Source organism: Suillus subalutaceus (genome assembly GCF_016647625.1).
Source record: "Suillus subalutaceus strain FC151 chromosome Unknown DFJ58scaffold_5, whole genome shotgun sequence".
NCBI lineage: Eukaryota > Fungi > Basidiomycota > Agaricomycetes > Boletales > Suillaceae > Suillus > Suillus subalutaceus.
Window position 1 is genome coordinate 601117 of NW_024540254.1, and position 27448 is coordinate 628564.

Sequence of the window (27448 nt, forward strand, 5' to 3'; positions counted from 1 at the left end):
GTTGATTGTGGAAAAGGGCAGTGTGTCTATGGACCCCGTCAAGGTAGAAGGAGTATTGAAATGGCCTGTTCCCAAATGCGTAAAAGAGATACAAGCATTCATGGGCTTTGCCAACTTCTATCCGAAGATTTATACTTGGGTTCTCAGACATTGCCAGACCAATGAATGATTTGCTGAGAAAAGATGCCAAATGGGATTGGACAGAGAGACAGCAAAACGCTTTCGACTGAGTTAAAGAAGCGTTTTACAGAAGCTCCCGTCCTTGTAATGCCAGATGTTGAGAAGAAAATGAAAATAGAAACAGATGCTTCAGATTACGCAACAGGAGCAGTTCTATCTCAACTGATGGAAGATGGCCTATGGCACCCAGTGGCTTATTACTCGAAGTCAATGAATGATGCAGAAAGAAATTATGACATCCATGACAAAGAGTTGTTAGCAATCATTCGTGCGTTGGAAGAGTGGAGGCACTATGTGCAGGGAAAACCCCAACATGTGGAGATCTGGACAGATCACAAGAATCTCGAGTACTTTATGACGAGTCAGAAGTTGACAAGAAGGCAAGCCAGATGGAGTTTGTTCCTGGCGGAGTATGAATTTACGCTCCAACATAAGCCTGGTGTAGTCAATGACAAAGCCGACCGTCTATCTCGGAGAGAAGACCACAGAGGGGGGGTAGAAAACGATAATTCTGACCGCATTTTGTTGAAACCGGAATTTTTCAAGATCAATGCTGCTAAAAGAGGCCAAATTCTCATAGAAGGAGAAAGTTCGCTCATGAAGAAGATAAGAAAGAGCACAGAACGAGAGCCTGAAGTAATGAAAGCGCTAGAAACGCTAAAAGCAGCACCGGTACAATTGCGCAGAGGAATCGAAGAATGGAATGTTGAGGACGGATTGGTGTTATTCCGAGGACTGGTATATGTTCCAAATGATAAAGAGATCCGCCGAGAGATATTGGAGTTGTTTCACGACTCTCCACCGGCTGGACATCCTGGACGTGCCAAAACCTTAGAATTGATTTCCAGAAACTATTGGTGGCCTTCAATGACGAAGTATGTCCATGATTACGTAGACGGTTGCGATCGATGCAAACAAACGAAAGTGTTCCCCAGTAGACCAACGGGACCTTTACAGCCAAATGAAGTTCCAGAAGGACCTTGGCAAACGATCTCATGCGACCTGATAGTGGACTTGCCGAAGAGTGAAGGATGTGACAGTATATTCGTTGTCGTTGATCGATTTTCGAAACAATCACATTTCATTCCCACCACCAAAGACGTAGACTCGAAGGGAATTGCCGAGCTATTTCTAAGAAATGTATGGAAACATCATGGTACACCAAAGAAAGTGATTTCGGATAGAGGAACACAGTTCATCTCGAAGTTTATGGGACAAGTATCGAATAGATTAGGAACGAAATGGTCTGCCTCGACCTCCTATCATCCCAGAACAGACGGACAAACAGAACGTGTAAATCAAGAAGTTGAACAGTACTTGCGCATGTTTGCCTCGTACAGACAGAATGATTGGGTATCTTGGCTGCCAATAGCAGAGTTTTCACACAACAATGCAGTCACAGTAACCGGTCACAGTCCGTTCAAAGTCCTCTACGGATATAATCCTGAATTCACAGTATCACCGAACTCTACATCCCTTATTCCCGCCGCAGATGAGAGAGCAGATCAGATGAGAGAAGCACGAGATGATGCGGAAAACACTCTGAAGATGGTTAACGAACGCATGAAACGCTTCTATGACCGAGGAGTTAAAGACGCACCTCAGTATCAAAAGGGAGACAAGGTCTGGCTAGACGCAAAGAACATCAAACAACGTCGTCCAAGTCAAAAGTTGTCAGATCGTCGTCTTGGGCCCTTTGAAATACTAGAGAAGACCGGTGAAGTGAACTACAAATTGAAATTGCCAGAGAGCTATAAGATTCACCCGGTTTTTCATGTGGAATTGCTTACTCCATATTACGCATCTCAAATGATCCCTCATTCTCAACCCACCCGACCACCTCCAGACATTGTTGATGAACAAGAAGAATTTGTTGTAGAAGAGATATTAGATAGTCGACAATTCCGAGGAAAAGTGCAGTACCGAGTAAAATGGGAAGGATATCCGATAGAAGAATCGACATGGGAACCAGAAGAGAACGTTAAAAACTCCCCGATTTTAATTGCAGATTTCCATAAGAAAAATCCCACGGCTGCTAAATCCAAACGAATTCTTGGATCTATCTTGGACACGGATGCTTTTAAACAATGGAGAGAGAAAAACATTCGACCATCCTACATTCGCGATGACGCTCATCCTAGAGAGGGGGTAATGTCACGAATTCCAAATACGAACCATTATTCTTTCTTGAACACTCGTAAGACACCCGTTAAGCGCCCATCACAAGCGCCCGTCGTTAGCGCTCAGTCAGCGTCTGTACCTATGACGTTCACAAACCCTAACCCGAACTCATCCTTTACATATCCAAACTTCTCTATTCCATTAGCGCCCACTACCTTTATCTCCGACATTCCCGATTTCGACTTCCTTTCACAAGCGATTAGGTCACGTGACTCTAGAATCCCCGAGAACCCTTGCACAGCTGTTACACGTTTCATGACATCATAGTGTAGTTATATTTAGATCATCGTACGATTTCCTTTCCTATTTAATGATTGGCTAGTTAGTTCATTCTCAGATTCAGTCTCAGTTTCAATGTATGTATATAGGTAGCTCGTTGTAGTCAGTAGTTCTTTAGTTCAAACCTCTTTTGTATTAGCTCACTGCTAGCAATCCTAAGACGTCCCTGCTCATTATCTCTTCTTGTTTGATAACCTTCGTTTGAGTCCTAGTCTCCGCCCCTGCGTTAATTCGTTAAAAGGGTTGTGACAGGGGACGTCTTAACCACTAGACTATCCAGCCGTTACAGTTTCCCTCACTGCATCCAATGTGTGGATTACATCATATTCCAACACATTTGCCACACCTCCGTTACCGGGTGGTCATGACGGATGTGCCATTATCAGTCTTTGGCGCCGCAAATGCTCCCAAGGAAGGCTAGCGTTTCTATACCTGCAGTCTTTGGTGGTTCTGGCTTTAGTGCAATGCAGACGGTATCTCGAGTAACATCTTTGAGAAGTCCAGTGTTCCACAGCCCAGTGGTGAAGCAAGTACGTCTATATCAACTCCGGTGTATTTAGCAATGCCGCATCGAGCAATACATTCTCTACAACTCCTGCTGGACCTCCTGTTGTATTTTGGAGTGCCCAACCATGTGCTTTCGCGTTTGGAAATGGGTCAACGAAGCCTGCGGATAGCGCGAAGCCATCACCATTTGCTCCTCCATCAAGCAATATTACTTCTATCTTTTCGTTTGGGAAGAAAGAGAATACCACAGCGCCGTCTTCATCTGGTACCAATGTTTCTACTGCGCCTGCATCATCGGCGCCCGCGTTTGCATTCGGATATTCTGTATTCAATCAACCTTCGACGGGTTCTTCAAATGGGGCAACGCAACAGCAATCGGTCTTTGGAACACCGTCGGCACCTACGCCTAGTCCGTTCGGTTTCGGCAGTGGGACTGGGACTGGAAGCAGCACATTCATTTTCGGAGGCCAACCAGGAGGCCAAAACCAACAGCAATGACTCGTGCTAACGAGTCCCTGGAAGAGAGAGGGAAGAGAACTTGCATGTGAGAGAAAATCGCAAGTCGCATCTGTGTATTTCGGGTGCGGACAGACTACGGGATAGACTAGAGTACATGCAATGTATGCTATGACGGAAATCAGTACATCAGTCCAAAACCAAAGATCCGAGGGTGAACCGTGAGGAGGCTACGATGACCGTCCAAACACGATAGGACGAAGGACGCGTTGAGAGCCAACGAAGCGAGCATCGGGGCAGGAAGAGGGCGACGGACGCAACCCAAACGAGGAGGATGACAGACGAGACAGAGAAGACGCAAAACTACAAATCCTGGATGCTGCTGCTTGAAGAGCGAGCAAGAAAAGGAGATGACTTGGGTCCAAGGAGCTCTGCATGGAGAGGTGCAACGTGCTCCAATAGACGCGAAGGAAGGAATCTGAGGACCAGCGACGCATGACTTTGACTATGTGCAAAGGCATGTTGCGGATCAAAAGTTTAGTTGTCCTGCTAATGCGGAAACAATGGCCTGAGATGCGAGGCAGGCCATGCACCACACAGACAGAGTTGCAGACCAGAAGGAACTTGCGCTTGGTGAGGGAAACGAGCCTACCCCTGCCAGCGTCATAAGAAAAAAGGTGAGTAGAGGTGGGGGCCTCGAGAACGACAGGGCTTGCCGCAAAGTCGGTACAAAGAGAAGCAATGGGATCTGGGCCGCCAGATGTCCTCCCCATTCTTGCCACCTCGGTCCAGGGGAGGTGGCACATCAGGGATTCGCCGGAGGACGAGACCGCGAAGGGAGGAGGAGTGGGAAATTTTGAGAGAGAAGTAGCATTGAGAGGTGCACCGGTGAGGAGTAACTCGCCTAAACGTCCATGTCCTCAGAAAACGGTGTTGGCACAAGCAAGCACACATGCATGATTTGCAAAGGGGGGTAGAAGCATCAAGAGAGGCACCAAGAGAGGCATCAAGAGAGGTATCATGAATGGTTCGCCGGTCTGTAAAGCATGCCACCGGCCAATTCATTGATGACTTAGATTTTCGGGGATCTTATATTAGAACCGGTAAACTTGCGAAGCAGCCCGTACCCTTCAATCATGCCCGTCATCTTTGCACATACCGCGAGGCAGATGAATTGACCGTAGCCAGCATGATTTGTGGTGCTCTGTCTGCCAAGGCTGAGCCATGCCTTGGAACGATCGCGCTGCCATCTTCCTGAGCGTGTTAGCGGCAAGTACCGTTAGTATGCCCTCTGGCGAACTAGCGGTAGCATTGGGTGTCATACAGTCTGGATTTCAGCGGGTCATTTCACTTGAACAAATTCAAATTTAGGTTCGGTGCCAGGCGTAGGTTGACATGGAACGAAAATGTACACTCAGTATTATTACAATTGGATCATCTGCAAGTAGGGATAGAAGCATTGATTTAGCAACGACGAGGCACAGACAAGGCCAAGAACTCACGCATCTCGGCAATTTGACCAGTGTTCTCCATGAGCCATGCGACTCAAATCAATCTCTTGCCCACTGGGTATCACAAATACGGTCCCAGGAGAATAAAATGGTCGGTGTCGGGAAGGGGGTGGTACCCAGAAAAGAAGACGACGATCGGCTCCCACCATCCATCCATCTTTCAGCAAGACAGGGATTGAATTAAGATCATGATGAGACGTGCCCTCGAGCAGCTCAGCAGGGTTTTGCAGTGCATGCTCCAAGCTTGATGCGAAGCAAATGACGCGATTGTTCCAAGTACTGATGGTCTCCTGTTTGCGAAGTGTGGTGGGATGTCTATCCAAAGAGAATGCAGAGGAATGGATCTCAGTGTGCTCCTGAAATTGCTGCTCTGTCGCTGCATCCCACAGCCGGACAGTGGAATCCTTTGAACCGGACACAATGCGAGTGCCATCAGGGGAGAACGAAACTGAGTAAACCGAACGAGTGTGCCCTCGGAAGGGCTCACCCAATGGCTCCCCCGTCGCCGCATTCCACAAACGGACAGTGGAATCATGTGAGCCAGACACGATGCGAGTGCCATCGAACGAGAATGAGATTGACAAAACCGAATCGGTGTGCCCTCGGAAGGGCTCACCCAATGGCAGCCCAGTTGCTGCATCCCACAGCCGGACAGTTGAATCCTTTGAACCAGACACGATGCGAGTGCCATCGGGCGAGAACACAACTGAGTAAACAGAACTGGTGTGCCCTCGGAAGGGCTCACCCAATGGCAGCCCTGTCGCTACATCCCACAGCCGGACAGTGGAATCCTGTGAACCAGACGCGATGCGAGTGCTATCGGGCGAGAACGAGACGGACCAAACTGGATGAGTGTGCCCTTGGAAGGGCTCACCAAATGGCCTTCCCGTCGCTACATCCCACAGTCGGACAGTGGAATCCTCTGAACCAGACACGATGCGAGTGCCATCAGGGGAGAAAGAGACTGACTGAACCGAATAAGTGTGCCCTCGGAAGGGCTCACCCAATGGAAGCCCCGTTGCTGCATCCCACAACCGGACAGTGCAATCCTTTGAACCAGACACGATGCGAGTGCCGTCGGGGGAGAAACAGACTGACCAAACCGCACCGGTGTGCCCTCGGAAGGGCTCACCCAATGGCTCTCCCGTCATTGCATCCCACAGCCGGATAGTGCAATCCTCTGAACCAGACACGATGCGAGTGCCGTCGGGGGAGAACGAGACTGACCAAACCCAATCAGTGTGTCCACTGATCACGGTCTGAATAGCCGTCCAGTTCACAAAACGTCCATGTATCAGATGAAGAGTGTTCGGAAACCTTGCAGTAAACTTTGTAGCTATCGTGGAGTTGATGGGCGAAAATGGTAGCGCTGATACATACAGATGCGGCGTGCTGTGCAAAATCATCCCACCAAAGACTTGGACGAATCTCTGCACATCCTTAGCGGTGGACAAGAGATTTTCATATCCGAATTGGCCCTGTGTTTGCGCGTAAGAACTTCGCCTGACACCACCAGGGGACTCTGTTCTCACCTTCAGCCACTGAGTAATGAATGGAAGCATAACAACTGCAACGCTGAGTGCATTGAGGAGGCCGAGTGCTTCAATCCAGAAGAGTAGCCGTTCGTTGTCGAAAAACGACCCTATTTCCTGTGCGAGCTCCGTGCCGAAGTCCGTTGCTCGTACATGCGTAGCCCAAAATCGACAGGAATATGATAGATGCGAGGGAATGCATGTTGCCACTCGATGCGGCAGCCCAATGTCCTTGCTATTAAGGAAGTACGAGGACTTTAAATCGCACATATTGAAGCGAAGGTCGTCTTCCATCACTCGAAGCGACGCAAAAGCAAGGTCACGTTGCGTGTTCGACATCTCCACGAAAAAGTCTCCGCTGGATGATTTGTCTGTCAGGAATTCGCAGAATGACGCGTGAAGGGGTCGGATGGGGCTAGATGAGTTGGTGGTGCCGCTCAGCAGGGACCCCATATGTTCTACCACGACTTGCACGTCATAATGCTCGCTTTGGTCTGGAAAACGGCGCCGCATGGCATTCAGGGCATCTAAATGGAGGGGTTCGGCTGAGCCAAGTATTTGTCCCATCACCGAATGAAATCTTGCTAGCGCTCGCTGATAACCGGCTTCTGTGGTATGTCTGTCCTTCCGCATATTTTCTCCTAAAATGAACCTATACATGCCATACAACAAGTTTTTCCGCTCTCCATGATCATAGGACACGACAGCATTGAAGCGATCGATTGCGCGTGAGCCAGGAGTGATTTCTTGGATGTATTTGCATGCAAGACGCGCCCACTCGAATAGTCCACCAGCTTTGTCAGCGAGGTCTCCAAACTCTGTGTGCCCAAGATCAGACACCTTTTTCAGCTCGTGAGACACAAAAGTATGGATGTCTCTCTTCGAAACTTCCTCTGAAATGTCGTCCATGGATAACCGTTGAATATGTGGAGCATCCCGAAATTCAGAATCGATATCATGAAGTGGGCGAGAGGTGACGAGAATCCGAAAGTTGGATGGGAGTTCGGTGATCCGAGGAAGACCTTCGATCTCCAATGTATTGGCAAGTATGCGGAGAAGGTCATCCCGCGTCTCCCTTCCGCCGCTCTCATCCAGCGCTTCAATCACAATTAAGACAGGCCCGACACTCGACCCAGATAACTTCTTTAGCGGTTCTATAAACAGCTTGCGCCACTGCTGGATGATATCTGTGGTATTCTTGAGCGCATTTACATTTTTGACTGTGTCTGCCAATGCTCGTCTCATCTCCGGATCACGGTCAGCGAGGTCGTGAGCGATGGTGGAGAAGACTTTTTCATGACGCTTGTCCGCTTTAAGGTCCCGGTCGAAGCAGAAACACGAACCAAGCCCTCCCAAGTCGTTGAACCAGTTGGCGATTGTGTGAGCGATGGCTGATTTCCCCGTGCCTGCAGGGCCAGATAGCCACAGCACACGCTGAGCAGCATCTCCGTTGTCGTTGATCCATTCAGTGATCTGGGAGAGAATGTCCGTCCGTGTCCCTGGTAGGCATTGTTTCGTGGTATCTAGTCCCGCGCCCGTTGTGTAAGGCATACCGCTGAGATCCAGTTTGTCACCTAGTTCGTCAGCTGAAAGTGTATGAGTAGATGCAAAGTCAGGAGCACGTTCAAATCCTTACTCGTACACCGGACGAGATCGGCTACGTCCCGAATAGCTTGGTCCCGAAATTGTTGCATAAGCTCATCCAAAACCTTGTTGTACCGTATAATCAGATCATCCGTCTCCGAGACGGCATTTTTCCCGTGTCTCTTCCCTGTGACAATAGTATAAGATTCATATCATAAAAGTGCAATAGCTCGATGACTCACAATAGCTCCTTTTCTCCGAGTAATCCCTGATGAAACATGCGCACTCTTGAGTCTGCTGGGCGATCCGTCCAGCGATACCACGCTTGGATGAGATCCGGCCAAGAGTGTCATCTTGTGACATGAAGCGGTAAACTTCTTCTAATTTCTTGAGAAGAGATTGTACTGATTGGTCGTGTTCCGTTTGAGCGAGAATAATCTGCATAGAATCAACAACTGCTGAGTAGGAGGGCGAAACTAAACGTACTTTAGATGCACCAGACAGCACACCAAGCACCATCTTCGCGTAAGGATGTACCTATGCAACTTGATTAGCTCGCTTCCAACATAGGAGAGTGGCCCATACATTCGCAAGATAATCAATGACAGTGTCAAAAATTCTGAGTGGTTGAAGATATATGGTCTGGGAATTGTCTGCGGCATCGAGATCTTTTTGGCCATCCTTGGCTGCGGATGCCACAGAAGTGACATGTCCCCCGAGTAGTCTCATACTTTCCATGCCTTCACGGGCACCCCGAAGTTCAGCATCAACTAATTGGGGATCAGGAATTTCTTCCACGCCAGGAGGCCCGGGGGCGTCGAGAACCTGCACGACCACCCGAATAATTAGAGATGAAAAGCAGATCGTTTGGCCCAACTACCTTCAAGGCAGGTTCTCCAGACGCTCCTTGGTTCACACAGCCACTGAGATTATCAGATGTGGCTGGCTTGTCACCATCGATATCGGAACGATGCACATGCGACGCATCCTAGGTGGACCTCAGGCAAGTTCAAGATCAAAATAACGACTACCTACCTCAATATTCTGATTCGATGAAGCACCTCCATGATCGATGTTTTGGACAGTAGGGGTTTGGTGGCGGGAACGCTTGAAACGTTTCTGCACAATATTAGCTATATTCTAACTCCCTGAGCATTCAGGTCGACGTACAGAAACTTTTTTAGTCACATTGTTCTTAAATTTCCGCAAGGCTTGACGAAATCCGCTACGGGGCTGGAGGATGCGTCAGAGGCGGCGACGATATTATTAGCGCGCGTCGACAGTGATTTCATGCGGGCATACCAAGCTCTCACCAGCAGATGCTTCTCTGGATCCAGGGGAGGCCTCTGGAAGATGTTTCGGCCTATGGTCTTCGCTCATTGTGAACAGTCAAAGATTGGGAACAGCTTGAGGGAAATGGATACAAGGATTAGAGGGAGGAGATAGTACTCGGTAGAACCAAAATGCAACAAGCACCCGAATACCCTTGACCGCAAGCCTCGAGGCAGTGCTATTCATTCAGCCACGTTCATTGAAGTTATAGTAATTGGGCATTGTACTAGAAGGAGCGATGACTGGGTGGTGCAAGCGCTAGTACCGAAACTTCGGCATCGTTCATCATGCAACAAGCTTCTTGATTCATAGTCACTAGGTGCGGGTAAGTTACTTACGAAATACATACAGTAGCCTGGGGCGCAACGATAGCTATCGAACAATCATATCAGGCTGAACTTGTATGAAAGCGGCAGGAGTGAGAGTCAGCGCTAGCTTCGGCTAAGCATCTAATATGGTAAACCGACTCAACTCCCGAAACCCATCTGATCAAAGACCTGCCTCTCCCTATAGGGCCTCCTCCTTAAGAGGTACAACAGTACCCTCGCAAGCAACCCCACGGCCTCAGCTCCAGTTGTCAGCCTATTCCTCGTACTATACTCCACAAATAGTGCAGCAACCTGTCCCGAATTCATTTTCTTTTGATCCCACGCCTCCACAGCCGCTCTGCTTCCACATCCACCAATCCTTCTCTGCGCCTACAGCATCAAGCGCGGAAGCTGGCAAATCGGCACCATTCCCCTTCACAAAACTCAGTGTACTACCTTCCTCGGCGCCAACATCCATATCGGCACAAGCTAACCCACCGTCGATATTTGGGGCACTTTTAATCAACGCTACCCGGCTTCTGCTCCATGAGTTCGCACCTGTCCCGCTGAAGTTTGACTTTGGCAAGAAACCTGCTAGCACGATCCCCAAGCCTGCTGCTACATTACAACTGCTGACGACGCCGCAAAACAGACTAGCCCGTTCTCGGCGACTACTCTCCAATTCAGTTCCATGGGATCTAGTTCACCGTAGAAGTTCCCGTTCGGTCACGTCGGCATCAGTATTTGATTCTGGTAGCATTAATGCCACTGCTGCATCAAAACCTACTGTGACCTCGGAAGCGCCCAAGCCCGAAGGAGCAGGGACTGAACCGCCCAACTCCGGTAGTTCAGCCTATCTGGCTTTACAGGTGCTTCATTGGCACCCAAGTCGACGCCAAACTTTGGAGCACCGTCGGGTTTGCCACAGCTCCGTCGTCGAGTGGTGATGCAAAGAAGATGGATGCTCTATTATGAATCTTTGGCGCCGCAAGGCTACCAAGGAAGATATATAGAAGCAAGGTTGGCGCTTCTACACCTGCAGTCTTCGGTGGTTTCGGCTTTGGTGCAGATGCAAACAGCGTCGCGAGTAAAATCTTTGACAAGTCCAGTGCTTCATAACCCAGTGGTGATGCAAGCACGTCTACGTCGACTCCCAAGAGTGTATTTGGCAATGCCACGTCGAACAATATATTCTCTATAACTCCTGCTGGATCTACTGTTGTATTTGATAGTGCCCAACTGGGTGCTTTTACGTTTGGCAATGGGTCAACCAAGCCTGAGATAGCGCGAAGCCATCACCATGTGCTCCTCCATCATGCGATACCACTTCTTCTATCTTTTCATTTGGGAAAGAAGGAAGACACTGCGGCACCTTCTTTATCCAGCACTAATACTCTCACTGCGCCTGCATCATTGACGCCCGCGTTTGCATTTGGATCTTTTGTGTTCAGTTAACCTTCGACGGATACTTCAAATGGGCCGACGCAACAGCAATCGATCTTTGGAACACCGTCGGCCTAATGCGTTTGGTTTCGGCAGTGGGACTAGGACTGAGACTAGAAGCAGTACGTTCATTTCTGGAGGTCCACCCGGAGGCCAAAACCAGGAGCCATCTCTCATGCTAACGAGTCTCAGGAAGAGATGGGGAAGGGATCCTGCATACGAGAGAAAATGCGCAAGTTGTCGCACCTGCGTGTTTCGGGTGCAGACAGACTACGGGATAGACTAAGGTACATGCAGTGTATGCTATGAGGGAAATCAGTACATCAGTCCAAAACCAAAGATCCGAGGGAACCGTGAGGAGGCCATGAAGACCATTCAAAAACGACAGGACGAAAGACGCGTTGAGAGCCAACGAAACGGGTACCAGTACAGGAAGAGGGCGACGGACGCAACCCAAACGAAGAGGACGACGGACGGGACAGAAACGACGGAAGCTTGAATGCTGCTGCGTGAAGAACAAGCAAAAGGGAGAGATAACTTGGGTCCAAGGAGCTCTGCAATGAGAGGTGCAATGTCCTCCGATAGACACGAAGGAATCCGAGGACCAGCGGCCCATGACTTTGACGATGTGCGGAGGCGTGTTGCGGAGAAGAACTTCAGTTGTCCCACTAATGCGGAAACGATGGCCTAAGATGCGAGGCAGGCCATGCACCGCCCAGACAGAGTTGCAGACCAGAAGGAACTTGTGCTTGGTGAGGGAAACGAGCCTGTCCCTGCCAGCGTCATAAGCAAAAAGGCGAGTAGAGGTGGGGGCCATGAGAACTGTAGGGCTTGCTGCGAAGTGGGTTAAAAAGAGAGCTGGGCCGCTATATGTCCTCCCCTTTCTTCTTTGCCACCTTGGTTTAGAGGTGGCACATTAGGGATTCGCTGGAGAACGAGAGACTGTGAAGGGAGGGAGTGGGGAAAATTTTGGGAGAGAAGTGAGATTGAGAGTTGGGGAGGAACTCACCCAAACGTTCATGTCCCCAGAAAACGATATTGGCATAGGCGAGCACACATGCATGAAGAGGGGTAGAGACATCAGCGTCATCGACCTGTGATCTTCGCTCATTGCGAACAGTTAAAGATTGGGATCAGCCTGAGGGAGATGGAAGTAAGAATTAGAGGGAGTTAACAAGCACCGCCTTGACCACAAGCCCTGAGGCAGCGCTAATCGTTCAGCCACGCTATAATTGGGCATTGCAGGAACGTGGGTCGCGACTCGTGCAAGCGCAAGCGAAAGGTATCGTTCATCATGCACCAAACTTGATTCATAGGTGCGAGTAAGTTACTGTGAAAAACATACAAATGTATGAGCACAACGAAAGCCACCACAATGCCATCGTCAGGCTGAACTTGAGCCGAAAGATTTCTGATTGAAAGAATAAGATCCACGGGCGGCAAGTGGAGCGACTACATTTGTGTACAACGCGTACCTCAGTGCGCGAACGTTAAAGCACCGAGGGCTCACTGAGATCTACCGAGGGCTCTGAAGAAATGATGTACTGCAGAACTGACCGTCATCGACGCACCCGACGATGTGCTCAAAAGGCACATGTGTAAACTGAGCCAAACAATCCTTCTGATTCATGACAAGCCGCTTATCGAGCCTTCTCCAGGCATCACACCGAACACGAAGATATTTTCATAGCTTTCTTGCCACACATGCGGAAAACTACCAACGCGCGAGTGAAAAGCTATTCGCCGATGCAGAGCGGGAGGAAGTAGAAGAAGCTCAAAGCCCTAAACCAAACATTTCCAATATTCCTCAACTACAGAGCCAGGATGAAAACTGGACAGGCGAAGAATCTATACAGGACGCTGTACTGCGCATGCTCGTCGACAAGTACAAGCCTATGCGCTCGGGGCCTATCAGGACAGCTGACATGAAGCTGAAGGAGGCACCGCCAAAGGTACACACAGATGCATATGTCGTCGAACGGCCTGCACAAGCGTGGCAGAAACTTGCAAATAAACCTTTACTTCCTTCTATAGATGGTCATAAGCCATGGCATACTACTTACAAGGCCCCTTCTCATGCGTCTGCGTCCATCAAGCTTGGCAATTTCACACCTACATCCGCACGCACACCCGGCGTCCATGCTGTGGTTGACGAACGTACTAGAAAGACAGAGAGGGAACTTGCCAGACGAAAGGAGCAAGCAGGACGACTGACAAGAGCTAGAGAGTCAACATTGGATTATCGCTTGGGCCTGAAGAACGGCGAGGGGCAACACGCTGCTCGTCGGAACCCTGTCAGTATGAGGGGGTGGCAGGCCTTAATAGAGGACAAGATACAGGTTGGCTCCGTCACCCACTCGGAATTATTTTGTACTTACATCTCAAGATAGAAAGCTCGAGCTACCGGACATTTCGACAAAATCAAAGGGCGAGGTCAGCCTATAGTTAGATTAAGCGACGAGCACAACCCTTTCATTGCGAGAGAGGAGTTCCTCATGAACCGGATTGTCCAAAGGAACGGGGCAGCTCCACCATGGGTCGAGGTCCAAATCGGTGGGTGACTTATACCATATCGGTGAGATCTTCAAGTTTACCACTATAACCTAATATCACAGAGCTCGAGACTGCAGTGAACTCATTTCGTGATGTCCTGCGGCAGTCGTGGACAAGGCGTGCAATTCGGACTTTAACAATATTGCAACCAGCGGCTATGTTACCTTCATTATCGCTGGGCAGCGTGACATCATTACGCGACCGTGAGTGGGAAGAACGAGAGCGCTCTTACCATGATACAGCCGTTGCCGAATTGAATTCTTTGGTGCGGAAATACAATGCCCTTGCGCCATATTCTGTGCGCCGCCCATATTATTCTCGAGAGGCCGAATTAGCCAAGGCGTATCAGGATTGTGGGGATGACATTCTGCGTGGGATATCAGAGAGAAGAAGAGAGAGATATGGCGAATCGGGTGCCTCACCACCATCTGAAGTCGAGTCTTCTGTGAACGTCGATACTTCCACGGCCTACCCTTTGAGGTTTCGAGATATCATCCGTCGGTGGTTCATAAAGCTGCGAGATAGATTCATCAACGTATCCTGAACAGCACCGCTGGCACGGCTGATCATATACATATGCATTTTCTCGTGCCTAGATGAAGCTCAAGGGCCAAGGCACGCTCTATATCTATTCTAGATTCCTCAATTGTAGCTAACAGTCCGTACATGCATTTGTGTTCTTGTCCTTGTGTTTGTACTGGAGATCCAGGAAATCCAGGAGTGCCGCTTGCCATAGCCGATTGTGTTCTGATGCCGCGGAGGCATCCATGTGCATGAGCGTTGTTCTTTCAAATCCCAGCGCTCAGCGTCCATGACTATCGTTACGACGATGAATACATATAAAAACGACGACAACAATGAGTAGTATGATTGAATAAATCGATTCATGCAGTTTACGTGAATCCGGCATCCCGGACTTAACTCGGCAGCAAGGGACAAGAAGAAACGAGGCGTTTGGAAATTCCCTGGGCTGCCTCGTGCCTCGCCTTTTCCGGAGGTCGTTGACCGGACGTCTAGTCTATAAAATCCCACCCTTTTGTCTATTTAATTCTCCCATCCTTGCAAGCGTTGTATTCTTCCATACCTACCTTCCCTCCTACATATCCCGCCCACCGTCGTCGACACCATGGCCATCTACGAGGAGTACGCATCGCTCCCTATTAGCGGCGATATTACGGTAGATTTTTCGCTTTTTTCCCAGTGCCGAACAAAGTCTAACGATACTTTTTGGTAGCCTGGCGATATCGTCGCCGTTAACCACGACCGCTACGGTCGTCAAGAGGGCCTCGTCGTTGGCTCTCGTGTCGACTTCGCTGTAAGCCCCGACTCTACAATAAAAATGCATCATAGCTCATCCCACCTCACAGGGCCGACAAATCCTCGAAGTCCAACTCGAAACCTCAAATGAAATCTACCAAGCATGGTACAGCTGGCACATTTCTCACCCCAAATCCACTATCTAACGCAACACAAACCACAGGTACCCCACCGTTACCCGCGTCAGGAGAACAGTCTCCTACACCCGACCTGTCATCGCAAAACAGCGCACTATTGAGCGCCGAATCTACTGGTGATCGTATTTCACCCGGCCCCATTTATCTCCTTGATTTGGACTGTCAAATTTTGTATAAGTATCTACCCCCGGCCAAATCGACATGGTCATGGCTCTTGGTTCTTGCTTCGGTCATGGGGCGACGCTCAATACGGTACATAGCTCGCGGGGGCCACTGGTGGACGCGATGCTGGGCATGGCGGAGGTTGCTTTTTTTATTCAATTGATGGATTTACGATGATGACTAGAGGTGTTTTGATATCAGGACATTAGGTCACACATACTTTGGATGATCGTGACAAGAAATGGCATCACCTTGCATAGATCAACGTTTACCGCTGTCTTCTCACAATCTGATTTCTGTAAGCGCAGATATGGCAGGGTGTATTCTACTAATGACATCGTGTGACGTGGCGGCAATTGAGGGTCGTGCGAGAAATCAGGAAACTCATTGTGCATATCTCGCTATTGTCCAGTGCGTATTATTAGGGATGGATATGCATTGTTAGATAACATGAGTCTAGTCGACGAGGAGTACCAACACACATGGCTAAGTAAGTTAGAGGAGATCCCAACATGTGGCAGGCTAGGCTATGCTAAAGATACAGGAGCATAATAAACAAGTTATATGATAATATGGGGGTTACAGAAAAGCGGTCATGCTTTCTGGTCGACAACAGGTGAGGGATGTGTAAGTTGAGGGGATTTGGGATGGCGAGATCCCGGTGGACGAGCGGTGAGGGATGAAGACGAAGATGACGTACGCTGATGCATGATGTCTGGTGCTGATGCCCAGAGTGAGGAAGACGAGTTGGTAGATGCGCTTGACAGAGAAACCTGCGACATATTTGCTTTCAAAGGGACAACGCTTCCGTTCATTATAGACGGAGTCGATGCAGATAGAGATTCTCGGTCCTGTCGCGCAGCCGAAACACTTCTTCTCCCAGCCACTACACTCCTCACAACTCTCGGACCCATCACACCTCTTCCCCTACTCTCTACAACATCCCCATTCAAGCTTGCAACCGATGTCGTTGACCCGTTCACGCGCGGCTTGAGTGTCTCCTCTGAGCTTCGTGGTGAGTTGTGATGTGGGTAAATGCCAGGGCGCGACTGTACCACGCGCTCGTAGTAGAGCATAAACGCCCCAGAACCCTCCTGCACCACTGTCTCTATTCCGCATTCCTTCACTGAGTCGTCGCTGATCCGTAGCCATCCCCGGCCATGACGGTACATGGAGTCTACGGCTTCATCGTCGTCGCGCACGGGCCCATAGCGTTGGCACTTTTCACAGTCGCAGCCAAGTGGGTCGGCGAGTCTTGGTGGTGCGAAGCGCCGTGACCCGTAGGATACAGGTCGGGGTTTGCGCCGGTAGCAAACGTAGTGACCGAAGGAATGCTGACCATAGTGACACACAACAGCAGAAAGACGGTATATGATTCTTTGCACAGCATATGTTGCCGGCGTGGGAGTTGTGGAACGAGGGAGTAGGGGCGGTTGTGACGAGATGGGAACAGAAGGTTTGGTGGAGAGGTTGCCAGAAGTCGTGAATGGTGTGAGGTCTAGGAATTCGGGAAACAGAATGCGAACTGTGTTCTTAGCAGCATAATGGCCGTAGCTGAGGGATCGATTGAGATGCAGTGCGAGAACTTGAGGTGGCTGTAGGACGTCTTAGATACTCGGGGGGCATATAAAAAGCTCAGACTTACTCTTGCGATCATAGCTTGCTTTGTCGATGCTCTGCTGAACACTTTCTCCATCTTGACACCCTTGACGTCCTCTTCCAGTCGACCATGATCTAAAGCAGACTGTACCCTGAGTTCTAGTTTTCTAGCGTCCTTCACTCGCTTCTTCTTCGATATAGAGGCGGTAGGGTCTGCGTTCACTGCTGCTGCCAACCGGTCTGCTTCTTGCCTTAGCTTCTGATGCGTGGCCTTCATCGAACATTTGCGACATATACAGTCATTCAGCATCTCAAGCTTAGTGTACTCTGCAAGACAATCCTCCAAGTGACAGCTGGCCTGTGTGCGAGTTGAAGTATATTAATGACCAAATCAAGAAACACATACAACATATCGAGGCACAGCAAGTTGCCAGCTGTCGAAAGCAAAGTGCATGACGGCTTCTGTGTAACCGCACTCAACGCAGCTGCGCCTGTTTGCTGTGAGTCCGTCGAACACACTCTTCCCAATCTCCTTGTTAATGTCATTGCGGACTTGAGAGAGTCCACCTAGACCACGATCCCGTTGGCCTTCATTATCGACTGCAGCAACTTCCTTCTTGATGCATTCGGAGACAAGTTGAAATAACTCCTGTGCATCTTGATGTTCTCGAGAGGAAAAGAGGGAGTTGTGTCTGCTTCTGGAGTGATTTACGAGGGTGGTGATCATGTCGAGTGGACGGATTGAATGATAAGCGGTGCGCGGTGTGTTGAGATCTACAGATATGGCTGTCAGATACGTAGCTGTAGTGCTGTACAATGACACGCACCTTGGAGCAAAGCTAAGAGGGCGTCTACGACAGGTGATGGCACATCAAGTTGAATGGCTTTGGCTTGCGTGTACGAGAGATAAGGGTGTAAATAGGACAAGGAGGCCATAGCCTAATTGCACTAGCGTGAATGGGATGATGACGGTTTGGACTGAGTACCTTACCTGCATAGTTGAGTTCATGAAACAGTACGTTCCGGATATATTGACAAGACCGGGGTAATAGCCATCATGGACATCATTTTTGTGCTCTAGAACTGATGTCTAGCAACAATTGGAGTATCACATGGGAAGAAGTACATACGTGGTCTCGCATGTCCGTTCAGCTCGATCTGTTCACTACGAGTGCGTAACACTTTCTTCTTGAGTTTTTTAGTTTCTTGTTGGGTCCCGGAGGATGACGACCAGTTCCATGGAAAGCTGAATGAAAAACTCTCAAACACCATAGTTAGCCACCAGGTGGCTGATGACGATCCAAGGCTATTAAGCACTGCTTGGACGGAGAGCAGGACAATAAGCGGGAATAAAACGAAAACGGCAAGCGGGGTTATTTGAAGAAACAACGGGTCTTTGAATAAGGCGAGAGACCAAGAACGAAATTCGTCTTGAATGTTCATGGGGGGGCTTAACTTTACGCTGCTCTCCAAGACATGAGCGACGCTGGCGATGCGGCAGCTCGGGGAACACAAACCTTTATGTTGTTGACATGGTCGTTCGTTCGTATCTAATACAGCCACGCAATGAAACCAAACACATGGCTACCTGGCGCAATGGTAGCGCGTTTGGCTTCGATTGCCAGCGGCACCAAAAGGTTGCAGGTTCGAGTCCTGCGGTGGTCACTTCATTTTTGTTGCCAAGAAATAAAGTTACAAATATTTTTACATCTTCTTCTTCTTACTCCTCGTAACACTCGTTCCTATGGAACTCACACGGCCACCTTCCTATAGCTATACCCTCCCCAGACATCACTCGCCTCCCCTTTTGCTCCCCCTCATCTAAAATAATTACACACTGCTCATCCGTTCCTTCATCCACGTAATGCCACTTCCCACATACGCCATCGCCAAACGGGTGTGGGAACAGGTCGTCGTCTTCGGGCTCCGAAGGATCTGCAAGAAACGGGTGGTATAGTGCTCCCCGCGGAGTAATGCGCCGTGTTGACTCGGGATGCATTACCTCCGCGAGAAGAGAAAGCGCAGCTTCGACGTCGGCTCGGTGTGAATCAGCTGTTGGGGGTGTTGGTGTACTCGCACGCGTGGGGGTGGTGGAGCGTGACCGAGAGGAACCAGTCTGTCTGAAGCTGTATGATGAAGAAGATGACGGAGGTGGATAGTTGCGTCCTCCAGGGGAATGTGTATCGTAGTTATTGTAGGGATAATATCGAGAGTCTGGCGTACAAGGTTTGAATATGTTAGGATTTTGTTTTTCAACGAACTCGCGCCAGCTTATGCCCTCTTGCGATATTGAAGGCACATTTGTCGCAAATGTTCGACCTGTACAGTACTCGTTAGCTCAAAAATTTAAATTGAACACGATAGTTACTATGCAGGATCGCAGTTTTCTCCATTTTCTGTCGTCCGATAATAGTAGCTATTTCCATGAGAGCTTCTATATCATCACTGGACTGTAGAAGAGGGAATTTTCCCGTCAGGAAGAAAAGAAGGATCATGCCAGCAGACCAAACATCAATGGCTGGGCACCGCGCGTTCAGCCAGCGCGTTGGACTAAAAATGACATGCCGTACCACCGGTTTGCTGACTGCACTTTAGAAGAACTTCAGGGGCCCGGAAGCCTCTCGTGCCTGCCCTGTTTGCTTTCGACGGTGCTCTGGTTTGCAGGGTCAGCCGACGAACTACTTGCGGAAGAAAGCTCACCTCGTATCTTTGTCAGGATAACCAACGCGATCGCTTGGCCACGAGCTTTTCTGTCGGGCTTCCCTCTGCATCTTCTTCAGGAGGTCGACATCATAGTCATTCCGACCTCTTATCTTGCCGTGAGGATGCTCCCGCGTGGCAGAGGTATGTAAGCATGCACCGTGCGCGGGCGCAGATCCATCCATTCTCTGAAAATATTGTGTTATGGGATATACCTGAACCGCATGTCTCACTGCTCACACTTGCGAGCCCAAAATCGCACAGGGCACCTATGCCTGTTCGAGGATCATACAAAAAGTTGGCGGGTTTAACGTCCCGATGTATGATACCCCTGGCATGAATATCGCGCAACGCACGGAACATACATCGAAAGTATGCTTTGATACCAGCCATAGACAGATCTTTGTAGAATTCCTGATCTAATATTAAAGCGTCTTCCATATGTGAACCGGTGTACCCACTCGGAAATCCTCGTTGCGGGTGTATGGCATAATAGCGACCACCTGATCCTGGTGTCGGAATGCGGTGATAAGCTGGGACGTATGACGGCACCCCCTGCAGTCTTCCATGATCGAGATCTCATTTCGTATTCGTTCTGGATTGCTTGTGACATAGATTCGTTTGATGGCGACAAAGACTTTGATACCAGGAGGATAAGGAGCTGATTGGTAATGTGCAGAGGATATAGGAGGATGGCAACCATGCCACGCAGTGTTGTCCCATTTATAATGATAAGCCAAATCTATGGCCTTGTATACGGAGGAGAATGTCCCTGTGCCAAGGCGGTCGACGATGGTGTAGTCTTCTGATAACGACGGAACGGCGTTGTTGAGATTGGCAATTTCTAGTTGGATCTCTTGTTGTTCTTCCGGTGGTTTGAGGTACAATGTCTTTTCTTCGTCCGTCTCGCCATCCGCGTCAGCATCTTCATCAGGGTCATCGTCGTCGAGAGTGCCCATATCGTGCGGAGCTTCAAAGTTCATATCATCAGCACTCTCCATGCTCTCGTCGAGATCTATGACCGGGAGCTCGTCTGGGTGACTTGGACGCTTTCGCTTGATAGTAGAGGGCGCAATGCCTTGTTTTGAATAAAGGCGTGAAAGATGATTGTGATATTCGACCATCTCTGGCCTTTCGAGGCCATTGTGGCCATCTTCGGAGGTGGGGGTGAAGGCACCGTTTGTATTCTGTGCTGAGACATACTCCTCGTGGTAAGCTTTGTTACGAACATCAGAAGAACCGACTTCAAGAGGATTAGATGAATGCTGAGAGAGTAGCATGGTTGCCATGGCGCGTCTGGCCGATGTGAGTAATGACCAGCCTGTCTAGGCGTTGTGGTAAGTAGAAAGTATGTTTAAGCTGCAAGCCTCGTCGCGACAAACGCGACGGGGTCACGTGAGCTAGATAAGCACAAGATAAACGATAAAAAATGACCACCGCAGGACTCGAACCTGCAACCTTTTGGTGCCGCTGGCGATCGAAGCCAAACGCGCTACCATTGCGCTAGGTAGCCATGACGTCTTTCTGTTCTCAACCAATCTGTATAGAAGGACATATCCAAATTGGCTACTTACTGCTCAGGCGAACTCCAGCTGTGGCAACAACATCTCTATCATGGCGCTCGATTGGACGATGCTGGATGCGAGACACCAACCTATACCCCTGGGTGATGAGACCACCATCATGTCCATAGATCATGATTCTCAAGTGGAGTTCTCCTTGACCATACCCGACGCGCCACCTTCGGGTGCTGCTGCCACCGGGGGCAATGGTGGGGTGAAGATGATGAAGGAGAGAGGAAAACTCTGGCTGACGAACAAACGAGTATGTTCATCTCTCCCTCCCAACATCAATGTCTCTAAAATCGATCTAATTTCGATGTGCACTAGCTCATCTTCACAGCACCCAAAGAGGGAAAGACCAAGCCGTCATTCGAATCGTTATCGGTACCGCTGGACGCAATCCTATCTAGCAAATTCGAACAACCCTACTTCGGCGCTAACTTCGTAGTGCTTGATCTCAAGCCCTCGCCAGGTGGTGGGCTTACAGATGGTACGAGCGTCGAGATCCGATTTTATGACAGGGGGTTGTTTGAGTTCGTGAGCGTTTTGGAGAAGACGCGCGAAAGAGTCGTTTACATGAAGAGACAGGCGGCCATGGAGGACGACGAGAACTTGCGTGAGTACTCATTCCAAATGGCATCGACCTCTCTAATGTGCTTGTGATGAATAGCTGCGTATACGTCATCCGGCTCCGCACCCGGAGCTTCGAATTCATATACGGATACCCCGCCTGGATATGTTGCTTGAAATCATTTTATTGACCCAGCATTATACTCTGTATCAACGACATCGGACTTTGCAAGGAATGTAATATGTGTACATTTTTCTACCGAACTTTCAGCCTTATCGTCCGTGCATGCTAGGTGTTATAATATTAATGTGTTGTTTGCAATATTTGCTGACAGTGGCATCCCCTTAAACTTTCAGTGATCTATAATCTACGCTGAGGTTCGCGGCTATTTTTGGGCAACTTTGAAGTCACGGGTAATTATCCCGCTGGCTGTCATCATAGGCGGCTAGAACACTGTCACGACTCGCGATGCCACAAGAACGCTTAGGTATCTATGCTGCAACGAGCAGCCAGTCTCAGATGGGCTGTCCCGTGGGATCAAAAGCATCCTTGATGTTTTATGTTTTGAAGGTCTATCATGTTACCAGTGACCTCCGCAGAACATCAATGGTCACAGTATGGCCTGTTGCGTGTTGATCGCATGAACCTGCCTTTCGTGTGTCTTGTGTTATATATTTGACACTAAATCCTGGTAGCTCGAGTTCCTCGACTTACCGTGAAAATCATTTCGATGAGGATTCTCGACCTTGCAGTTTTTCCTTCGGGACGGGGGGCCCTATTCTCGTCATCTGATTCGTCTGCCGTACTATAAAGAGGTATGTAGTAGTTAACTATATATATGTGCATTGAAGTCGGTTAAGATATTCCCACTAGGGCGGGGAACTGCTGGGAAATGCCATATGCTGAATTTAAACCAGGACCTAAAGTTCATTCATTATCGTCCAAGTGATCATGCCACCATTTGACATGTTCAGAGTCTCAATGTCAGTCTATGAACACACGAGATGAACGCGCCGACCGGATGTATTTGTCGGCCGGTGTACAGCGATTCAAGTGGGTGTCGAAATATGGATCGTACCTGAAATGATGACCATGAGAGCCAGATAGCATTATGACGAACCATATCGAGGTTAATTCTTGTACGGGATTTATGCCAATTCCCTTGTAATTGAAGGCATAGGTTTTAACTGGACAGCCTGCATCAGCTGTGGCGACGAATCGAAGACGTGGACAGATCATTTAATATGACTTGCAAAAGTGGACCAAGTTAACACACTACATCATGAATGTCACCAATCCCACCGCCCCACAGAACGTACTCCCTCCATTCAATGCATACATCATGATTGGGCCAGTGGTGCTGGGTGCGCTCGTTAATGCCTGCATCTTCGGCGGTCTCGTCATTCAGACTTATGTCTATTATGCAAATTTCCCCAACGATCATCGAGTGATGAAGCTCACGGTCAGTGACCCTAGTATGTGAATTTATAACACGAGTCGCTGACTGAACACCATGTTTCCAGGTAGCAGCCATCCTGTAAGTGGCTTATGTAGCCTTTCTCCCTGCTCTACCCGAGCCAATCAAACTGTACAGCGCATCGCAGATTGCACACGTGATTTGTGTATCAGCGACACTATGGAAAGCTGCTGTCAGTGGCTACGGCAACCCTCTGACGCTGTTGGTCTTCCCGCAGGGAGCAGACGCAGCTATCCTCTTCACTGCAATTACAGGGGCACTGGTAGAGGTAAGATCATTCATCGAATTTGATGGAGATTCTGACCAGCATGTATGTAGTCATCCTTCGTGTTTCGGTTGTGGAAGCTTTCGAAAACACTCACTCTGCCCCTTGTCTCGCTGGCACTCTGTTTATTAGCTCAGTCTATTGCGCTTGTGATGACAGTGAAAGCTTTCGCCATGACAAACCTTGTGACATTCGAAATTGATGAAAACAGACTGATCACGCTTTCGCTCACCTCGCGTCTGGTTTGTGAGTTGACACTTACCCTGTCCATGGTGTGGTACCTGAGGAAGCAACGATCATCGACATTTTTAAGGCACGTTACATTACTTCCAATTCGTTCCGTCGTAATGATTTACAGGACGACGACGATAATTGACCGTTTGGTTCTGTGGACTCTCGGTAACCACTCTGCACTTTCTGGCAGATACGACTCATCCTTTCAATCACTTCGCAGAAACTGGCCTTATAACTAGGTATGTGGCAAGACCATCCTGGCATGTTGGGGCTGATGTTATGTTGAGCCTGGTTGTAGTCTTTATCATGGGCTTCGTAAGAGATCCTTTCCCAGATGTACAGTACTGCACTGATTGTGAAAGAGTAGTTCCTGGCAATGAAGCAGAATTGTGAGTGAATCGGGATATCTCTCCTTCGTCGCAAAGTGAACATTTCCAGACATATGGGTTTCGATATATGCAAACCTTGCTACTGGTCTGTGTCCGCAAAATGCACATATTCGAAACACTTACCTAGTTTTTGGGTCTCAGTGAATGCGAACTCGTTACTTGCATCGTGAGCTTTCTTCACTGATTTGGTGACGCACTCACGCGGTTGTAGGCTAAACGGCAGAATAATCCTCCGAAGCGTGCCGAAGACAAGTTTAAACATGAACACTCTGAGTAGTTCATCTGGTGGGCGTAGCCGCAAAACCGAGGTTCGTAGATGTGGTGTGTCGCCTTGCGATGTGGCTTACTGAAGTCGTGCAAAGTCTGTGGTGATCAACGTCACGCAGACAGTTGGAAGTGTTCCAGGTGTTTTCAAATACGATGAAGGTGAAGTTTAGGTTCGAGAAACTAGAGTAGTGACGACAACGGCAATTCATGCGTTATATGATGAAGCTACCAACCAACTTCCATTCGCTGATTTGGATGCACACACAGGAATGCCGATAAATGTAGGCGAAGAGCCAAATGATATTATTCTCTTTCAAGGAGTCAACGCCGCATTGTTGCAGGCGTTCTCCCCATTCAAGTTATCTGATGTGACAACTGACTGCATGAGACGTTAGTCTCCAGCAGCTGACTCGTGTTTAATTATGATATAAGATGGTGTTGTTTCGGTCAAAAGATGTCTACATTACAAGGTAATAAAATCTTGGTAGCTCGAGTTGTCAAACTCGCCACCAATATCACTTCAATGAGTATCGGTGGCTACTCGGTCTCGAGACTTGGCCGTTGGGTCGGTTACTCAAGATATATACACTAGCCTAAGGAACCAGGACAAGCCGCTACTTAAGGCTTGTCTGTTGTGGTCAAAGTGATCCGCATCCGTCATGCTCTAGAGCAAGAGTCTTAATGTCAGTATATATAAACGAGACGAGCACACAGAAAAAACGGGTTCACTGACCAGAGTACGACGAGCACGGTGAGTGCTGAAAAACGTCAGTGGATTGATAACCATGAGTCGCCAGACAATATTATTACTGAACTAGAATCTAGACCATCTACCTTCCGTTGCACTCGGCGGCGCAATTTCAAACTAGGCACCGGCGTTGCCGACTATTTACCTTGCTCCGGTTGATTCCCGTGCTTCAACCAAATTTTCTCATCCTCGATTTTATTCAGGAATACAAGGCTGTTGTACTATAGTGCTACGGTCCCAGAAAACATGCTAGAAAAATAGGAAATAGAACACGCTTCGAGATACAAGTACAACTATGAGTGCAGTTGCAGGCACTGTACCTGTTTTAGGCTTTCGAACCACTCGCGTCATTCTCTCGGTGAATTTTATTTATTTTCCGGTTGATTTGTGTCGTCGTCGACGTGCAGGCGTTTTTAGTTAGTATTGTGGTGGACCGCACCGAGCCTCATAATGATTACGCTTTTGGAAAGTATCATGATCTTGGATTTTCCAATGACGCACGCTGAACTCGATCTCCGCGATGAAACCGTTGAGAGCGGTATTGGTGTGGATGGGATCAATAAGGTTGCCTTGATAGAAGACAGGGAGGGGTGCTGCTTGAAAATTGTATTTGATGCTATCAAAGTTCAGTGCAAATTCGTCCGGGATGGGCCAGTTTGCGATTTCGTTGTCCATCCGTGGAGCTTCTTCCACAGCTTGTCCATCAGGGGAGTGAGGTACGGCGTTTTTAAGTTGTCATGTATGTTGATAACCGTATGCACGTACCCTTAAGGTGAATACGTTCCTTACAAAACGTACCATTGTCCCTGTCACATCATCGACAATCATACTCATACGTTGATCTGTGGTGGCGACTTGGTGTTGCAACGAAGTATGTCGTCTCTAGGGTTAAACTTGTGTGTATGTCTTTCGGTTTCTTTCTGTGCGCTTGTTAGACAACGGAAATCAGAACGTAACAACACAGCATGAGTGGACAACATCGCCGGCGGTATCAGTGGACCCAGTTATCACACCGGAGGACATTCGTAGTGCATCCATGAATGATGTGCACCTCTCTCCTGTGAAAGGTGCCAATATGCATATGAAACACCGTCAGATTATCAGACTCAGATAACTACTTGTGCGATTTTACGTTGATTGGTCTAACGTCTACGCAGCGTCAATCGTCTTATACATCATGATTCTTCGAGGGTAGAGTATGTTTTGTTTTCGATATCTCAGTCTGAGGCTCCCTATCATATTTTAATCACGTGCCAGAAATGGAGAACGTAATAGTGCTTACGGTTCTTCGAAACGGAAGTTGTAGGAAATATCGAAAGCGTCAGCGATCTCCTCCATAGGGCCCGACCTGGAGTATTGAAGGCGGCGGCTTGCGACGCGGTTTACTGTTCCTTGTTCAGTGCCAAGTGGTCACCGTGCTTCAGTTTGCGATAACCATCAAGTCAGGTGATTCAACAAATTATTTTTCTTCACACGGACTATTGCTTACGTTGGCTGACATCTGAACATGACCTTGCGGAGCAAGGTCACTCTTGGCGTCGAGTGGAAGAAATGAACAGGTGATTTAATACGGGTCGGCAAAGTGGACGGGATACCACCTCGCATCATGGATGCTACCGATTCTAGCACCTCCTTGTCTTTTGAAGTCGCAGCATTCAATGCGTCCATCATCGTTGGACCGGTGGTGTTGGGCACACTTGTTGACACCTGCCTCTTTGGCTGTCTCGTCGTCCAGACTTATGTGTATTGTGCAAATTTTGCCAACGACCATCGAGCGATTAAGTTCACGGTCAGTGAAACTGACATGAGCATGAGACACGAATCACTGACTTGATATGATCTTCCCAGGTAGCACTGTAGCAGCAGTCTTGTAAGTGGCTTATACATCATCGCTCCCTGTCCAGACCAGCCAAAGTATACAGCGCAACACAAATTGCACATGTAATGTGTGTATCGGCGACATTGTGGAACACTGCTGTCAGCGCATACGACGACCCTTCGAAACTTCAGATACCCTTTCAGCTTTGTCGTCCATGCATACTAGGTGTTATAATTATCAATCAATTCATTATCACGACTCGCGATGCCAAGCGAACACAATCTCAGAATGGCTGTTCCATGGGATTGAAAGCATCCATGATTCCGAGGACCATC

The 27448-nt window shown here is 48.8% G+C and overlaps 11 protein-coding genes and 2 non-coding genes across 13 annotated transcripts; 7 read left to right on the plus strand and 6 right to left on the minus strand.

The window, feature by feature from the left end:
- Positions 1 to 4049: 4049 nt before the first annotated feature.
- On the minus strand, positions 4050 to 4280 carry DFJ58DRAFT_611754 (uncharacterized protein; the record flags this gene model as incomplete). The annotated part of the gene is made up of 1 exon (XM_041380899.1): positions 4050 to 4280. A coding segment is annotated over one exon (231 nt), but the record flags the coding sequence as incomplete, so codon positions are not given.
- A 4560-nt stretch (positions 4281 to 8840) lies between these two features.
- Positions 8841 to 9610, minus strand: DFJ58DRAFT_836667 (uncharacterized protein; the record flags this gene model as incomplete). The annotated part of the gene is made up of 6 exons (XM_041392308.1): positions 8841 to 8849; positions 8939 to 9055; positions 9111 to 9218; positions 9266 to 9349; positions 9401 to 9463; positions 9533 to 9610. The coding sequence occupies 6 exons, from the start codon at positions 9608 to 9610 to the stop codon at positions 8841 to 8843; spliced, it is 459 nt and encodes a 152-aa protein (XP_041250037.1).
- Positions 9611 to 9813: 203 nt separating this feature from the next.
- Positions 9814 to 11154, plus strand: DFJ58DRAFT_368841 (uncharacterized protein). Its single transcript, XM_041380075.1, has one exon. The coding sequence runs from the start codon at positions 10017 to 10019 to the stop codon at positions 10815 to 10817; it is 801 nt and encodes a 266-aa protein (XP_041250038.1). The 5' UTR covers positions 9814 to 10016; the 3' UTR covers positions 10818 to 11154.
- Positions 11155 to 11899: 745 nt separating this feature from the next.
- Positions 11900 to 12109, minus strand: DFJ58DRAFT_607687 (uncharacterized protein; the record flags this gene model as incomplete). The annotated part of the gene is made up of 1 exon (XM_041380833.1): positions 11900 to 12109. A coding segment is annotated over one exon (210 nt), but the record flags the coding sequence as incomplete, so codon positions are not given.
- Positions 12110 to 12941: 832 nt separating this feature from the next.
- On the plus strand, positions 12942 to 14832 carry DFJ58DRAFT_695998 (uncharacterized protein; the record flags this gene model as incomplete). The annotated part of the gene is made up of 3 exons (XM_041383466.1): positions 12942 to 13652; positions 13704 to 13866; positions 13929 to 14832. The coding sequence occupies 3 exons, from the start codon at positions 12942 to 12944 to the stop codon at positions 14408 to 14410; spliced, it is 1356 nt and encodes a 451-aa protein (XP_041250040.1). The 3' UTR covers positions 14411 to 14832.
- Positions 14833 to 15103: 271 nt separating this feature from the next.
- DFJ58DRAFT_651430 (uncharacterized protein) lies at positions 15104 to 15440 on the plus strand (the record flags this gene model as incomplete). The annotated part of the gene is made up of 3 exons (XM_041381619.1): positions 15104 to 15181; positions 15234 to 15289; positions 15347 to 15440. Coding segments are annotated over 3 exons (228 nt in total), but the record flags the coding sequence as incomplete, so codon positions are not given.
- Positions 15441 to 16075: 635 nt separating this feature from the next.
- DFJ58DRAFT_651384 (uncharacterized protein) lies at positions 16076 to 18353 on the minus strand (the record flags this gene model as incomplete). The annotated part of the gene is made up of 6 exons (XM_041381616.1): positions 16076 to 17077; positions 17128 to 17439; positions 17488 to 17855; positions 17909 to 18020; positions 18073 to 18164; positions 18212 to 18353. 6 exons carry the CDS (start codon positions 18351 to 18353, stop codon positions 16076 to 16078), a joined length of 2028 nt encoding a protein of 675 aa, XP_041250042.1.
- Positions 18354 to 18663: 310 nt separating this feature from the next.
- DFJ58DRAFT_t21 lies at positions 18664 to 18746 on the plus strand. Its single transcript has one exon. It is a non-coding gene; the product is annotated as a tRNA-Arg (tRNA).
- DFJ58DRAFT_759850 (kinase-like protein) lies at positions 18712 to 21140 on the minus strand. The gene is made up of 6 exons (XM_041388374.1): positions 20243 to 21140; positions 20022 to 20195; positions 19782 to 19969; positions 19652 to 19734; positions 19450 to 19599; positions 18712 to 19400 (listed from the first exon to the last, which is right to left on the minus strand). Exons 1-6 carry the CDS (start codon positions 21068 to 21070, stop codon positions 18802 to 18804), a joined length of 2022 nt encoding a protein of 673 aa, XP_041250043.1. The 5' UTR covers positions 21071 to 21140; the 3' UTR covers positions 18712 to 18801.
- Positions 21141 to 21211: 71 nt separating this feature from the next.
- Positions 21212 to 21294, minus strand: DFJ58DRAFT_t25. Its single transcript has one exon. It is a non-coding gene; the product is annotated as a tRNA-Arg (tRNA).
- A 16-nt stretch (positions 21295 to 21310) lies between these two features.
- DFJ58DRAFT_759852 (uncharacterized protein) lies at positions 21311 to 22240 on the plus strand. The gene is made up of 3 exons (XM_041388375.1): positions 21311 to 21605; positions 21671 to 21959; positions 22014 to 22240. Exons 1-3 carry the CDS (start codon positions 21396 to 21398, stop codon positions 22088 to 22090), a joined length of 576 nt encoding a protein of 191 aa, XP_041250044.1. The 5' UTR covers positions 21311 to 21395; the 3' UTR covers positions 22091 to 22240.
- A 956-nt stretch (positions 22241 to 23196) lies between these two features.
- DFJ58DRAFT_759859 (uncharacterized protein) lies at positions 23197 to 24869 on the plus strand (the record flags this gene model as incomplete). The annotated part of the gene is made up of 10 exons (XM_041388376.1): positions 23197 to 23376; positions 23519 to 23659; positions 23710 to 23969; positions 24015 to 24055; positions 24189 to 24205; positions 24258 to 24279; positions 24329 to 24364; positions 24421 to 24445; positions 24491 to 24587; positions 24632 to 24869. The coding sequence occupies 10 exons, from the start codon at positions 23197 to 23199 to the stop codon at positions 24701 to 24703; spliced, it is 891 nt and encodes a 296-aa protein (XP_041250045.1). The 3' UTR covers positions 24704 to 24869.
- A 2031-nt stretch (positions 24870 to 26900) lies between these two features.
- On the plus strand, positions 26901 to 27442 carry DFJ58DRAFT_910457 (uncharacterized protein; the record flags this gene model as incomplete). The annotated part of the gene is made up of 3 exons (XM_041395186.1): positions 26901 to 27087; positions 27143 to 27164; positions 27217 to 27442. Coding segments are annotated over 3 exons (435 nt in total), but the record flags the coding sequence as incomplete, so codon positions are not given.
- Between the last annotated feature and the right edge of the window lie 6 nt (positions 27443 to 27448).